This window comes from Vulpes lagopus, chromosome 9, assembly GCF_018345385.1.
Source record: "Vulpes lagopus strain Blue_001 chromosome 9, ASM1834538v1, whole genome shotgun sequence".
In the NCBI taxonomy this organism is placed as follows: domain Eukaryota; kingdom Metazoa; phylum Chordata; class Mammalia; order Carnivora; family Canidae; genus Vulpes; species Vulpes lagopus.
This window is the reverse complement of record NC_054832.1, coordinates 38,272,195-38,288,000: the sequence shown is the minus strand read 5'-3', so window position 1 is coordinate 38,288,000 and position 15,806 is coordinate 38,272,195. Positions and strand designations below refer to the sequence as shown.

The following is a 15,806-nucleotide window of genomic DNA, read 5'->3' as shown; positions in this document are numbered from 1 at the left end:
TTTGTTGGAAACTGTTTTCTCCAGGGCGAAACTGGGGTAGCGTTCTCTTTGGCTCCTTCGCAAAGAAAATTGTCCAAGGTTTTGGAAACCACAGTTGTTGAGCCTCACATGATGTCTTTTCTTTCAGCTCATTTAACAGTTACTAGAGGAGACTGGTGTGATGTGGCATGTTTTTTTTTTTTCTTTTCTTTTTTTTTTTTTTTTCTTTTCCATTTTGCTGGCTTATTGGTGCAAACTCCCTGAGGGCCTTGGAGAGCTGTGTTCCTGAAGGGATTTATAACAGTCAGCAGGGGTGAATGAAATTTGAGCTGGTGTCAATCCAGAATCCTTCCTTCCTGCCCAAAAGATGCAAGCTCATTCACCAGAACTTTCTTTAAAAAAGCGCAACAAAAATCTCTGTGTGACCTTGGAGACTGTTTTGTTGTTGTTGTTGTTGTTGTTCTTTGTCTCTCTCTCTGTCTATATATATATGTGTGTGTGTGTGTGTGTGTGTGTATATATATATATTTGAAGTTCGATTTGTCAACATATAGTATAACACCCAGTGCTCATCCCATCACACGCCCTCCTTAATGACCATGACCCAGTCACCCCATCCCCTGCCTGCCTCCTCTTCCTCAACCCTTTGCTTCCCAGAGTTAGAAGTCTCTCATGTTTTGTCTTCCTCTCTAATTTTTCCCACTCAGTTTCCCTCCTTTCCCTTAAAATCCCTTTCACTATTTCTCATATTCCCCATATGAATGAAACCATATGATAAGTGTCCTTCTCCGACTGACTTACTTCACTCAGCATAATACCCTCCAGTTCCAACCAGGTCGAAGCAAATGGTGGGTATTCGTTGTTTCTTTTTCTTTTTTTTTAAAGATTTTATTTATTTATTCATGAGAGACACAGTGAAGGAGAGAGAGAGAGAGAGAGAGGGGCAGAGACACAGGCAGAGGAAGAAACAGGCTCCATGCAGGGAGCCCGAGGTGGGACTCGATCCCGGGTCTTCAGGATCAGGCCCTGGGCCGAAGGCAGCGCTCAAACTGCTGAGCCACCCAGGCTGCCTGTATTCGTTGTTTCTGAGGGCTGAGAAATATTCCATTGTATATATAGACAACATCTTCTTCTTTTTTTTTAAGATTTTATTCATTTATTCATGAGAGACACAGAGAGAGAGAGTGAGGCAGAGACATAGGCATAGGGAGAAGCAGACTCCTCGCAGGGAGCCCGATATGGAACCTGATCCTGGATCCTGGGATCATACTCCGAACCAAAGGCAGATGCTCAACCATTGAGCCACCCAGGCATCCCTAGACCACATCTTCTTTATCCATTCATCTGTAGAATGACATTGAGGCTCCTTCCACTGTTTGATTATTGTGAACATTGGTGCTATAAGCATCAGGGTGCAGGTGTCCTGGCGTTTCACAACATCTGTATCTTTGGGGTAAATCCCTAGTAGTGCAATTGCTGGGTCATAGGGTAGCTCTATTTTTAACTCTTTGAGGAACCTCCACACCTTTATCCAGAGTGGCTGTGCCAGTTCACATTCCCACTAACAGTGCAAGAGGGTTCCTTCCCCCTTCTCCACATCCTCTCCAACATTTTTTGTTTCCTGTCTTGTTAATTTTCGCCATTCTCACTGGTGTGAGGTGGTATCTCATGGTGGTTTTGATTTGTATTTCCCTGACAGAAAGTGATGCAGAGCATTTTCTCATGTGCTTGTTGGCCATGTGTATGTCTTCTTTGGTGAAATTTCTGTTCACGTCTTCTGCCCATTTCATGATTGGATTGTTTGTTTCTTTGCTGTTGAGTTTAATAAGTTCATTATAGATCTTGGATACTAGCCCTTTATCTGATAGGTCATTTGCAAATATCTTTTCCCATTCTGTGGGTTGTCTTTTAGTTTTGTTGACTGTTTCTTTTGCTGTGCAGAAGCTTTTTAGCTTGAGTAAGTCCCAAAGGTTCATTTTTGCTTTTGTTTCCCTTGCCTTCATAGATGTATCTTGCAAGAAGTTGCTGTGGCCAAGTTCAAAAAGAGTGTTGCCTGCCTCTAGGATTTTGATGGATCTTGTCTCACACTTAGATCTTTCATCCATTTTGAGTTTATCTTTGTGTATGGTGTGAATGTTCTAGTTTCATTTTTCTGCACGTGGCTGTCCAATTTTCCTAGCACCATTTATTGAAGAGACTGTCCTTTTGCGGAAAGTGGATAGTCTTTCCTGCTTTGTCAAATATTAGTTGGCCATAGAGTTGAAGGCCCATTTCTGGGTTCTCTATGCTGTTCCATTGATCTATGTGTCTGTTCTTGTGCCAGTGCCACACTGTCTTGATGATCACAGCTTTGTAATACAGCTTGAAATCCGACCTTGTGATGCCCCTGGCATTGGTTTTCTTTTTCAATATTCCCCTGGCTATTCGGGGTCTTTTTTGATTCCACACAAATCTTTTTTTTGTAATAATAAATTTATTTTTTATTGATGTTCAATATGCCAACATACAGAATAACACCCAGTGCTCATCCCATCAAGTGCCCCCCTCAGTGCCCGCCACCCAGTCACTCCCACCCCCCGCCCTCTCCCCTCCATCACCCCTAGTTCGTTTCCCAGAGTTAGGAGTCTTCCACGTTCTGTCTCCCTTTCTGATACTTCCTACCCATTTCTTCTCCCTTCCCCTCTATTCCCTTTCACTATTATTTATATTCCCCAAATGAATGAGAACATATAGTGTTTGTCCTTCTCCAATTGACTTACTTCACTCAGCATAACACCCTCCAGTTCCATCCACGTAGAAGCAAATGGTGGATATTTGTCATTTCTAATGGCTGAGTAAATTCCATTTTATACATAAACCACATCTTCTTTATCCATTCATCTTTCGATGGACACCGAGGCTCCTTCCACAGTTTGGCTATTGTGATTCCACACAAATCTAAGATGACTTGTTCCAACTCTGTGAAGAAAGTCCATGGTATTTTGATAGGGATTGCACTGAATGTGTAAATGGCCCTGGGTAGCATAGACATTTTCACAATATTAATTCTTCTAATTCATAAGCAAACAATCAACGTGATAGATCACATCAACAAGAGAAAAAAACAAGAACCATATGGTCCTCTCAATAGATGCAGAGAAAGCATTTGACAAAATACAGCATCCATTCCTGATCAAAACTCTTCAGAGTATAGGGATAGAGGGAACATTCCTCAATATCTGAAAAAGCCATTTATTAAAAGCTCACAGCAAATATCATTCTCCATGGTGAAAAACTGAGAGCCTTTCCCCTAAGACCAGGAACATGACAGGAACACCCACCACTGTGGGTGTTCTTTATTGTACCTCCACTGAACAGCTCTCCCAGGTCATGGAGGGGGATCTGCACCTTCTGTCTTCCCCACCTTCCTGCACCTGCAAGTCATATATGCACATCAAAGGGATGATGGAGCATCATGTCTGGCACTATGTGGGTACTAGGGATTCATAGAAAATACTGCCTGTGACTGGGTAGCTCCATGCATGGGATGCTAGGAGGACATTCCCAGACAGGGGTAAATGGGGCAGGTACCAGGGGGCTCAGAGGAAGGCCTCATTTAGGCCAGTATTGGGGGAGGAGTGCATCAAAGAAAGGTCTTCAAAAATAGGTGAACACAGCATTGAATCTGAAGCATCCCAGAGAGGATGTAGGGAACCACAGACCATTTGCTATCACTGGGGTATAAGATATAAAGGCAGGGAGTACTGGGCCAAAGAGTTCATTAGTTCTTTCTCCCATGAACATTATTGACCTCACTGTCAGTGAAACTTAGGGTGGTTGCTTTTGAAGAAATTGCTTCAATGAAATAGCATCCTGAGAGCTTATAGCTGCCAGATTCAGCTATGGTGAGGCTGATCAATGCAACTCACCAAAATATTCATTTATAGGAAATTTCTGCTGTAGAGAGAGGAAGAGGGAATTCCATTGGTTGGGAGAGTCTCTCTATTCTCTCAGAAGAGGAAAGCCATTGATGAGATGTTTGCAGCATTAAGGTCAGGAGGGATTTAATGGGCCTGATTGCAAGGTGTCTGGTTGGCTCCCTCCAGGTACCAGGTAGAGGGAACTCGAGGTGCTATATTGGGAGCTGTGCTGTGGCTGGACTTTGATTCTGAGCCTGGGATTGATTAGGTGGTCTTACAGATGCCAGCACGCAAAGCTTGAGATCTGCCATCCTGGCCTGAGATTTTTATCATGTGACTGGCTGTCAATCCAGATGTTCTTTTCCTGTGGTTTCTACACTTGGGTTTTTGAGCCTTATGCACTGGGCTTGACATTTATCCCAATTAGATTTCATCTTGTTAGATTTGACTCATTATTCCAGCACTCAGAAACCCTTTCTGATCCTGACTCTGTTGTTTGGCTTATTAGCAATTGCTTCCAGCATCATATGTAATGGTGTTTAGAGAAGCAGAAGTACCCCAGAATTTGGAAAAATGTTTGGAAAATCTTACCAAGGGGAGAATGATTTGCTAATGAGTCCAAGGTATGTTTTAGATACCACTAAGAAGTCTAGGGTGTTTCCCTAGTAGAACGTAATCAGGTTTTCAAGGTATTACCCAGAGGTTCTTTAGGAAGATGTGAGTAGACCATAATGGATTCAGAGAAGGCCATAGCTCATTAACGGAATTGTCAAATGTCTGTCAGGAGCTCACGCAGCAGCGTAAGGGAATGGGGGAGAACAGGATTGACTGTGGTCTTTCCAGCCCCAGCCAGGGAATACATGCCCCAATCAAGTGCCTAGATACAGGGGAGTTTCAGGGTGAGTCACATTGGGGGCAAAAATAAAAAATAGTCTAAACTGCTTCTTAAATGTCCATGAAATCACCTGTAAGTCCCAGCAACTAGTCACAGTCTTGGAGGCACATGGCATCAGGGCCAAAGGAGGTGGCCATTAGGGCCACACCTTAGGCATCTGTGTGCCTGTGCTCATGGAGCACACACTGAGTCAGGTTGCAGTGTCGTTCAACATGGTAGGCTTCTCTCTCAGCCTGTCTGTCTCTCTGGCTGTCTTTCTTTGACCAGCCTCTATATTTCCATTCACATAAACCAAATGCTTATGGGATGTAATTTCCCTGGGCTCTGCATCACACCTGCTCCATCCCTCAGGTTCCCCTGGGCCCTTGCTCCTACTGATCTCTCAGCTAGCAATTGCCAGGTGAGGGAGAATGAGAATGACTAGCAGCCTGATGGACTGGGCTGCTGCTATTTGGGGAGGCAAGCGTCTGTTTTATCATTCTATTAATTTTTTAAAAATGAAAATAGTCATTTAGCAGGGAGCAACACTTGGCAGGAAGCAGGCAAGTTTGAGCCATAACTTTCAGGCTGTGGATCCAGGGAAGGAAAGAACTGACCCCAGTAAGCTGGTGCAGTCCCTGCGCATCTTGAGTATTCTGAGAACAGTGGGTGTAAACGGACAAAATCCTTCCTGAGTACTGCTTGGTGGTTAAGAGTGTGGGCTACAGAGCCAGGCAAGATGGGTTCAAGTCCTGGCTCCCCCTCTTCCTAAGTATGAGAACCTGAGCTAGTTATTTGGCCTTTCTAGACTCACTGTCCTCATCTGTAAAATGGGAATAGTACAGTACCTACTCCCTAAAGTTGGTGTAAAGAATAAATAAGCCAACACCATGGAAAGTATTCAGAACAAGGCCAAGTATGTATTAAGTACTCAATAAACCATAGCTATAAATTATTATTATATTCTTTTGAGTTTCATAACATCCCTGGGAAGTATTATTATCACTATTTCACAGAAGAAGAGAGGGTCAGAGAGGTCAGCAGAGGCTCAAGACCACATGGACAAAAGGTGGCAGAGACTGGACTTACACTGAGGACATAGGACTATATGTTGCTTCACTAAGCATTTCAGAGCCCCTTTTCAGTTTCTGGATGAAATTATTTTACCTTTGTTATAGATACTCACATACTTTCCTTCTCCAAGCATGCTTTTATCTTCCCAGGCAGATCGCACCAAATATTTACTGTACAATTACATGGCTGTGATGGAACCAGAGCAAAGGGGGCTCATTAGTGACAAGTCTACAACCCTGAGAGGAGGAAATCACTCCGAGGTTGCACAGTGTAATCCTGCTGGAGTGGGAATGTTGCTTAAAATTGTCCTGGCTCAGGTTCAATGGTAAGAGACACTTGTTTGCCCAACTTGTGGGTTTTGAAGGCAAGCTGAAAGTATTGAAGTGCCGTTAACAAGGTCCAGACTGTCACTTTGTGGTTCAAGGGATGACATTTTATCATGTGCCCACAAAACAAACCCTTATCCAGTGCTTTGAATGTCTGTCATGAAGGAAGGAAGATTGTATGCTCTTCTCCCATGCTCGGAAGATAGGGATGCCGTTTATCAGAACCAATTTGTGAAAGGAACACACACAGAGGAAAGTCCACTTTCTAGAAACATCTCTTAGCAGTCCCTGTGTGGAAAATCTGTTGGGGTTCTTCACAGCAAATATTCCAAAGCATTTACAAAGTTCATGTTGTTTATAGTTTTTTTTTTCAAGATTTTATTTATTCATGAGAGACACAGAGAGAGGCAGAGACACAGGCAGAGGGAGAAGCAGGCTCCCTGCAGGGAGCCCAATGTGGGACTCGATTGTGGGTCTCCGGGACCACGCCCTGAGCCGAAGGCAGACATTCAACAGCTGAGCCACTCAGGCATCCCTATAAAGCTCATGTTGTAATGCTGGCTGTATTGAGAATTTTCCAAAATGCCCACCATGATGCCTTCCATGGTGGAAGAGCCATCAGTATAATCCCAAGTCTGGCCCTAATGAGCCACAAGGCCTCACAGAGGTGGAGTGAGCCTCAGTTTCCCCTTCTGTAAAATGAGTGACTTGGACTTTATATAGACCACTCAAGCTGAGTTTATTAGTCTATGAGTCTATGAACCGAAGTTCATAAGTGGCTATGCTTCCTCATAAAATGGCAGAGATTTTGGTCTAGGATCTATGACTCTATTAGCAGGACCCACACCTGTTTCTGCTTTAGAACTTTTTCACTTTGTAGTCCTCATCCATCTCCTTGAATTGACTGCTCTGGCTCAATCCCTTCCACTTGAAACCTTGCTTCACCACCAAGAATTTCATTTAATTCCACAAATGTTGACTGAAGACTTACTTTGTTCCCAATTGCATAGTCAGGAAGATGAGTGAGACAAGTTTCCCACTTTGGAGAATTTACAGTCTTATGCTGAGGTTGAGACTTGCCAGAATTTCTTTCCTCCAGAAATCTCTCTAGTACTTAAATTAGTGGTTCTCAAAGTGTGGTCACCATACCAGTAGCATTGTAGTACGAGTAGTTCACCTGAGAACTTGCTAGAAATGCAGATTTTTTTGGTGCCACCCTAGATCTAAAGGATCAGAAACTCTGGAGGTGTGGCCCACCAATCTTAGTTTTTAACACTTCTCCAGGGAGTTGGGAGGCACCTCAAGTTTAAGAACCACTGAACTGTCCTCTCAGGGACAAGCCGCAAGACTGTGGTTCTGAGCCCTTAAGGGACCTGAGAAGTTGTCCTGAAGAAAACTCAGTCACTTGGGCTGTCAAGATTCGCTTTCAACTCAGTCACAGCTCCTTGGGAACCTCCAACATTTTGAAACTTTGTGGTGTTTTTGTAAATGCCCAGGCATTGTGGAAACAACACACTTGTTTTGATGGGAACTAATCCAATTTATCACATAATTCCCCATGGAACTTCCAGGCTTCCCTTTAAATTGAGTGTGATGCTTGGTGGGATGTTTACACTGTGATTAAGACCCACAGCAAAGAACCCAGCCCCAGAGGACTTCCTGCTTCCAAACATCTCTGGAGGAAGACTGCTCAGGGGGCCAGTCTACTGTCTCCTCTCCCCCTTCCAAGCAGCCTTTCCTTAATATCTTCCTCTGCAGCAGGGTTGTTGCAGATGCCCTCAGCAGGCAGAGATCACTGGGCCATTCTCCCTGTGATAGGTTCACACATCACTGGTGGGTGCAGATGGCTTCTGGGCAGGGGCCGGCCTGGGACCTGTAAGTCCATCATTCATGGCTCTGACCAAGGGCTGTATGCTAGACCAGAGGCACCTTTGTGAAAATTAGAAGAGGCACTCCTTCTAGGCACTTCTCAGGGTGGACACAGTACTGGGGGCTCAGGGCTGGGCTGGATTTCAGCCGCTTGCCTCGTGGGGCAGGAGTCTGTGGGCAACACGGACTACATACACAGCCAGGAGCAGCAGCCTTCTCCTCCAGAGGCTGGGTCTCACAGGAGAGAAGTGGGGGGCAGTGTGGGAAGACAAGAACGCAAGGCCACCCTCTTCCCCCACACCAGTTCCCAAAATTCTCACTACCACTTAATGCATTGGGTGTTGCCCTGTCTTCATATAGGTATTTCTCTGCAAAAGAAGAGATTCTCCAACTCTTGGGGCTTCCATTTTCTCATGCTTCTAGTGGGTATGATACTCTGCTTCCCTCTTAAGAGCTTATTCTGAAAATCAAATGAGACCATAGTGATGAATGTGCTCTGGAAAAAAGATTTGAAAACATCCCACAAAGTCAGATTTTATATTGATCTTTCTCCCAGAGTCTCAAAGGTGGTTTTCTGGGGCCTCTGGTTTGAGAAACTCACTTTGAATTCACACAGCCCCGGTGTTATATGTGGGTGCAGCACAAGGTTGGTCTTCTGTTGGGATGCTGTTGTTTGGGGGTGCTTCCTCACTCCCAAATCGGAAGACTTATAAGGCTACAGTGGACGAGGTTTGTGCACAGGCTCTCGGGACGAGTCACAGCCTGGCAAGCTGGCCTGGACAGGATGACTTCATGGGCCTTTCCAACTTGTCATTTTGATGACTGGGTTCACTGTCTCATATTTGGCTTTGTCTCTCTTTCTTGCAGCTGTGGTGATTGGGATTTAGGTCAAGCATTTGGGATCCCTTTTCTAATCCCCATCAAATCTGGATTTAGCTACAGAGTCTGGGAAGGGGAGGGGAGACTCCCTTGGCTGGAGGCAATAGCTCAGAACATCTGAGAAATTCCAACCTCCAACCTCTGAGGCAGAAGGCCTTTTGGTTTATCCCATATCAGCTTTTTCCCAGGAGGTGATGAGTTTTGTCCCCAGATTCATACCCCTTTTAGCCTTCTTGCTTGGAGCCTGAAGGAATAGCATGTGGGGGTAAGAATGAGATTCCACATTTGCCTTTTTCCCGTCTAATGGTATCCTTTGTTGAAATGTTTCGTGGTCAAAAAAAAAAAAAAAAGAAATATTTCTTGGTCGGTTCCTTCTCTGGTTCCACGATGCCCTGCCTCTCCCCCCACCCCCCACCAGTTGAGGTTGAGTCCCCCTCTCAACCAGATGAGTGCAGCAGTGGTACTGCCTCACCCACCTTGCAAACCACTGCCACCCTCAATTGACCTGTTATTATGTGACCTCTGCACAGGCCAGCAAAGTTATGTAATATGATGCTAAGGTATTATGCCCATCACCTGTGGTATCACACATGCACTTCTTGGGCCTTTCATGGCTGGCTTCAAGTTACCCACCACCAGCTCCATTCCTGTCTGTACCTCCAGCAATTTCTTCATCGCTTCTTCCATTTCCGCCATTATTCCTGCCATCTTAGGCTTCCGTTCATGGGTCTCTCTTCGTGTGTTCCTACTTTCAATCCCAACACTGCATAAAACTCATTCATGTCCTATCTTCTTGGCCCCAGCCTCCTAACATCCCTGTTCTCTGAACATCTACTGTCCACACCACTCTGCTTACTGCTAATTATTCATTACATTTGTTAAGTTCCCAAGGTAGACTGTAAGCTCCTTGATGGTGCTCCCCGTTGTAGGCTTGTGTTATATGCCATGCAATATCCAGCCAAGCTTTTGTGGCCTGCACTAAATAATAAAATCGTGTTTGACCCTGATCAGGGGTTTGCTCATCTTAAAACTGTATTGATGACTTCTTAGGAACCGAAGTGTTCATTTATCTTGCAAAAAATTATTAGTATCTGTTTGTAGCCAATACTCATGATCACCCCGTCATGCACATTATATACTTACAGCTTCTCTGAGTGGGGAAGAAAGACCAATGAAGACTGGAGTTCCCCCAGCCCTAGGAATTCCAGTAACAGCCAGCCTGCACTGGCCCTTAGCACTCCTCCAATGAGTTTGACCTCTCCTCTTTCCCCAGAGAGCTCCTGTGAGAATAAACAGGCAGACCTGGTCTTCATCATCGACAGCTCCCGCAGCGTCAACACCCATGACTATGCAAAGGTTAAGGAGTTCATCCTGGACATCTTGCAGTTCTTGGACATCAGTCCTGACCTCACCCGAGTGGGCCTGCTGCAGTATGGCAGCACCATCAAGAACGAGTTCTCCCTCAAGACCTTCAAGAGGAAGTCTGAAGTGGAGCGTGCTGTCAAGAGGATGAGGCACCTGTCCACAGGCACCATGACGGGGCTGGCCATCCAGTACGCCTTGAACATTGCATTCTCAGAAGCAGAGGGGGCACGGCCCCTGACGGAGAATGTGCTGCGGGTCATAATGATTGTGACTGACGGGAGGCCACAGGACTCCGTGGCTGAGGTGGCTGCCAAGGCACGCAACACAGGCATCCTGATCTTTGCCATCGGTGTGGGCCAGGTGGACCTCAACACACTGAAGGCCATCGGGAGTGAGCCCTATGAGGACCATGTCTTCCTGGTGGCCAACTTCAGCCAGATGGAGTCCCTGACCTCGGTGTTCCAGAAGAAGTTGTGCAGTAAGTCCTGCTCCCCTGTGGAGGATTCCTTCTTTTATCTTTCAGCATAGATTCTGTGCTACCTTATCCCAGGTACTGTGCAGGGAAGCAGTGCTCCACAAAGGCCAGGATAGACACGGTGTTCTCTTGGGGTTACACTCTAGCCAAGGAGGCAGATAATAAGGAGACAGTGACACAGATGAGTAAGTAACTGCAGTCATGACAGAGGAAGAATGCAGGGCAGGACTCAACCAAGGCCAGGGTGTTCAGGGAGATTTCTCTGAGGAAGGGATGTTCAAACCCACACTGTTGAATGACTATGAGTAGATAGGCAGTATTTCTCCAGCACATTGGACTGCACTGGCATTTCCTAAGTTAGAATTTGTGAGTCGGAGTATAGATGAGAATAGGAGGGCAAAAAAATACCATAATGTCTCCTTGGATGGGGTCCAATACCAAGCACCATTGCCCCATGGTGGTGCAAGTGGTGGATGTTTCCTCTTCAGAGAGGCCCAGTGCATAAGAAGGCCTGAGCTGAGGTCACCTCCTTCTGCAGGGGGAATGCCTCCTCACGTCCTTGAGCTGCCTTCTGCTGTAAGGCTCATCTGCCCTCGCTTGCTTGCTTTTCTTTCTTTCTTTTTATTTTTTATTTTTTTTACTTTTTATTACCTTTTTATTCAATCCTTTTTTATGGTTTTATTTAATTTTTTTGATTTTTATTTAAATTCAATTTGCCAACGTATAGTATAACATCCAGTGCTCATCCCATCATGTGCCCTCCTCAGTGCCCATCACCCAGTTACCCCATCCCTCCACCCACCTCCCCTCCAGCAACCTTCAGTTTGTTCCCCAGAGCTAGGAGTCTTTCATGGTTTGTCTTCCTCTCTGATTTTTACCCCACTCAGTTTCCCTCCTTCCCTTATGGTCCCTTGACCATATGGTTTCTTATATTCTACATAGGAGTGAAATCATTTGATAATTTCCTTTCTCCAATTGACTTATTTCAGTCAGCCTAATACCCGCCCCTCTTGCTTTCTAACCCTCCTCTCCATGAGATTTCTCTGTCCCTTCCTTGTTATCTGCCTCTCAGGGACCTGTGCCCAGAACTCATGCCTCAACTTCCCCCCCGCAGGTCTGCTCCCTCTCTTCCCAGTTTCCTGTTTCTGCCTCTGGCTTCCTGTGCTTTCCTCCTCCAGGAGGGCAGTGGCCCAGGAGGCCTACCTAGTCTCCTTGCCAGTCCCTGGAAACTGGAAACGTGCCTCTGAACTGGTAAACCGTGTCCAGTCCTACCTTGCCCACCTCCCTTTATTCCTGTCCCCTCCAACTGCCATGCTTCTTTGATGGGAAAGCAAAAGGAAAGATCTATTTTGAAATCATTAGTGTTCCCCAGGAGTATCTGTGGAGAATGAGCTTAAGGACTAGACTCATTTCCAGCTCCCCAGGAGCAAGCAGGACTCTGTCCCCCTGGGGGCTCTGAGGACTCTGACTCTGTTCTCAGACTCTGACACAGCTTAGAGACCTCTGTTTCCCCCCACCAAAGCCTCAAGGAGGAAAAACAGTGTGTTTTGATGTGTCTTTATATATATATATATATATATATATATATATATATATATATATATACACATACATACATATATATATATAAAATATAAAAGTTTTTATATAAAACATATATATATAATATAAAATATATATATATTATATATATATATATAATACCCTGCTGAGAACTAACCTCAAAAAGCAGAGATTCCGTTGTTTCTTGACTCCCAAATCAAAAGATTCATTAAAAAAAAAAAAAATCAATGCCATGAAGGAAAAAGAACTTTTTTCTCTGCCCTGTCATTTGGAGAATTTTCAAAAGTGCCATTTGTCCTGGCACCACAGAAGAGCCCCGGTCACCTGGTCAACTTCCACCAGTAGAATAAGCTACAAATATTTTAAGGTTTATGACTTTAAATGACTTCTGCAGAATTTATATTCCCCCTTTCCTGGAAATATTAAAAAAGAAATTGGTTCCGTAACCGTTTTGATGAGTTTATGCATTTTTTTGGAAAATGTCAATGGAGGAGTTATTTTCTGAGCGATCTGGATTTATCAGCAAATGAAAAGGCATTATGAGGCTGAGGATGTAGCCTTGTCTGAAGAAAAACCTTCTCTGTGTGTTTATGGTCAGGCAGCAAAATTAAAAGGCAGTTTGGGCCCTCCACCCCACCCTTGGTTGTAATCCAGAAGCCCTAAGAACATAGGGGTATTATGCTATTGGTTTGTTTGTGTGGCCTGGGAACTGAATCCCCCTGGCCACCAGCAGGGGACTAGCTCCTCTCCCACCTCCCATGGCTTCTGCTGAGCAGATCTGTCAATGTCTAAAAAGGTTGAGGAGGCCCTGGGGCCCCTTTCTCAACCCTGCAATAAAGACTGCAATAACTAATATTTGTAAAGCACTTTACCTTCTGTTCTTGTATTTGATCCTCGTGAAAATCTGGGGGAAGCAACGCAGTAGCATCCCTCCTTCTTTACACCTTAGTAAACAGCTTAAGTGAATTCCTGGTCCCTGGGTTCTATTTGCAAACTTCTTGCTCATTGCGCTCCTCCACGTGTCAGGGGTTGTAAATTGCTCTTTTAAGGTAAACCATTTTCTTTTAAGGCGGCAACCATTAAGGTGGCCACCTCCACAGTCTAGCCTTGCAAGGTCAACCAGCTTTGAGGTTGGCATTTGCCTCAGAATTTGAGGAAGCCTTTGTAGGATAGGAGGAGGGGCAGACTTGAATCTCATCCCCACGCCATCTGTACAATATTTTGCAATGTGCAAAATGGGGATTTTACCTACAGAGTAGATGTGTGAAGGGGCGTTATCAACTGTAGAGCCCTATACAGTGTGTGCCATGCTGTGTGTGATTACAGTCAGATACACAGAGGACCAGCAGGCTAGGCAGATGGCCTCAGTTTTGACCCGCACTCCAATTATCAGACAACAGCAAGGAATATCTTTGAAGTTCCAGGCATCTGTGAGGTTTTGGAAGTCTCATTTGTTCCTTAAATATTTGTTGAGCTACATTCTGTTATTAATAGCTAATTTTGTCCTGGGCTAGGTACTTTCTGTATGCATTTAATACTTACAACAGTCTTATGAGGCGGGTGCTCTTATCATTCCCATTTTACAAAAGTGTAAACTGAGCCTTAGAAAAGATAAGCAATTTCAAATAGCAGGGCTGGAGATTCAGATTGCAGGCTCTCTGGCCCAAGCTCTTATGCTCCCTGTGCCAGGCCTGAGGGTTTTAGGCTGCTGGGAAGATGCTCTCCTAACAGAGAAATAGGATGCCACCTATCCAAAATGTGCACTTCTGAGAGTCACCTGGCACTGAGGGCCAAAGAACACCTGGGGCTCTCTAGGGGTTCTAGGAGGGCTTTAGAAAGGAGATGATAATAATCATTATCATTTATTGATATTAATATAATATTAATGCACTGGTTTGACCTATTAGCATATGTTAACTCATTTTTCTCACACAACAAATCTTCGAAGTAGGTGTTCTTACAACTGTCATTTTACAGAAGAGAAAATTGAGACCCAGAGAGGTTCAATGACTTGTCCAAGGTCACACAACACTATGGTAGAGTTGAGATGTCGGCCCAGGCCTTCTGCCTCAGAGCCTATATCTTAACCACTCTGTGCTTCACAGACTTGACTGATGAGTTGGAGTTTCCTGGCTACTGGGGTAGGGGAAGGGGTTGGGCCATGGCAATAAGCCAGGAAAAGAATGATTTTTTAATTGACTTTTTTATTTCATTAAACAATAACAACAGCAGCAAAGAACTAGTCCAGATTCTCTCATAATGTTGTAACCTGTTAAGGAGACTTGACCCACCATTTGAAAACTGCAAACAAAGGGGTAGGCATAGAAGTGGAGGCCACCATGCAGCTAAGAACAGGATTTCGGAGGGATGGAGGGCTAAGGCTCCTACACTTCTAGCTGAGCTGAAAAATGCTGCTGGATCTGTGGATCGGAAGAGATAGGCAGTCGTCCTGAGTGATCAAAGCAGGAACCTTTATTGTAAAACTAGGAAGAGATTAGGCTCTGAAGCCAGGGTGCCCCTGAGTGGCAGACCTAGTTCTGGCTCTCACTGGCTGTGTGGGCATGAACTTGGGCACAGCGGTGGCTTTATATCCACAGGCAGTAAATTCCTACACCAGCCACAGCAGGAGGGAGAATGCTGAGGTTGCATTCTCAGGCCACCCCTGAGAGCCCCAGAGAGACTTGGAGAGGAGGGATCCTGTGAATTGAGAACCTGTCTACAAGATGACCAAAAACCTACACATCCCAGGGTCTGCCATTTTTGCCACCCAGTGCGAGAGGACACTGAATCTAGGGGCTGAAAAACTCAGGTCTACCCGGAGCTTTCTGATGACTCATTGTTACCTGGGCAGGGCTGCTTTTAATTAACCTCTTGCTACCTGCTGTATCAGCCAGGCCTGGTAGTTGGAGCCTGAAGGCTCCTGTTCCTATGCTAGTAGCCCCACCCCACCCAGGCCAGGCATGCATTAAGGCTCTCATAGTATTCCTAAGACCTTTTGTGAACCAGCCTGGGCAAAGTCTACACTTACTACAGCTCTTTGAGGCTCTGGTGTTAAGTGAGAGACAAGACTGACTTCAACAAAGGTTGGCTCTTTGTACCCAATAATTGTTCCTTTCTAGACCTCTAGTCAGCCCTGCCACTTCTTTGATCATTTATGCATTTGTTAATAAGCATTTATACACATTTCTATCTTTTAGTTAAAGCAAAATCCAATTCTGCCAATGATGTGGTCTGCTGACTAGTGATTCCTTCCCCAGAACACAAAGCCTTGACCCATTTGCAACCTGTCAGGCCTTGTGGAGGTGAGTGGTGGAGGCAGGACGACCTCCCCTGCATCATGGCACAGAGCCCAGTTGGTTGCATGGGACAGCTGGGTATGAGGGCCTTGAAGTTCTTGGAAACCCCAATCACTCATCCATAAAGTTTGACAGATGGAGAATTTTTATTTTATCTCAGTCAAAATGTTTGGGATTCTTTTGCTTGAAAATAACAGAAATTTGATT

At 45.0% G+C, this 15,806-nt stretch overlaps 1 protein-coding gene across 4 annotated transcripts in view; it reads left to right on the top strand.

Annotated features, from left to right (window-relative positions):
* MATN2 (matrilin 2) overlaps nucleotides 1-15,806 on the top strand; it is a 147,782-nt gene that overhangs the window by 32,284 nt on the left and 99,692 nt on the right. For all 4 annotated transcript variants that reach the window (XM_041769458.1, XM_041769459.1, XM_041769457.1 and 1 more), the window contains exon 3: nucleotides 10,174-10,743. In XM_041769458.1, coding sequence (XP_041625392.1) covers nucleotides 10,174-10,743 — 570 coding nt within the window. The remainder of the gene's footprint in view (nucleotides 1-10,173; nucleotides 10,744-15,806) is intronic.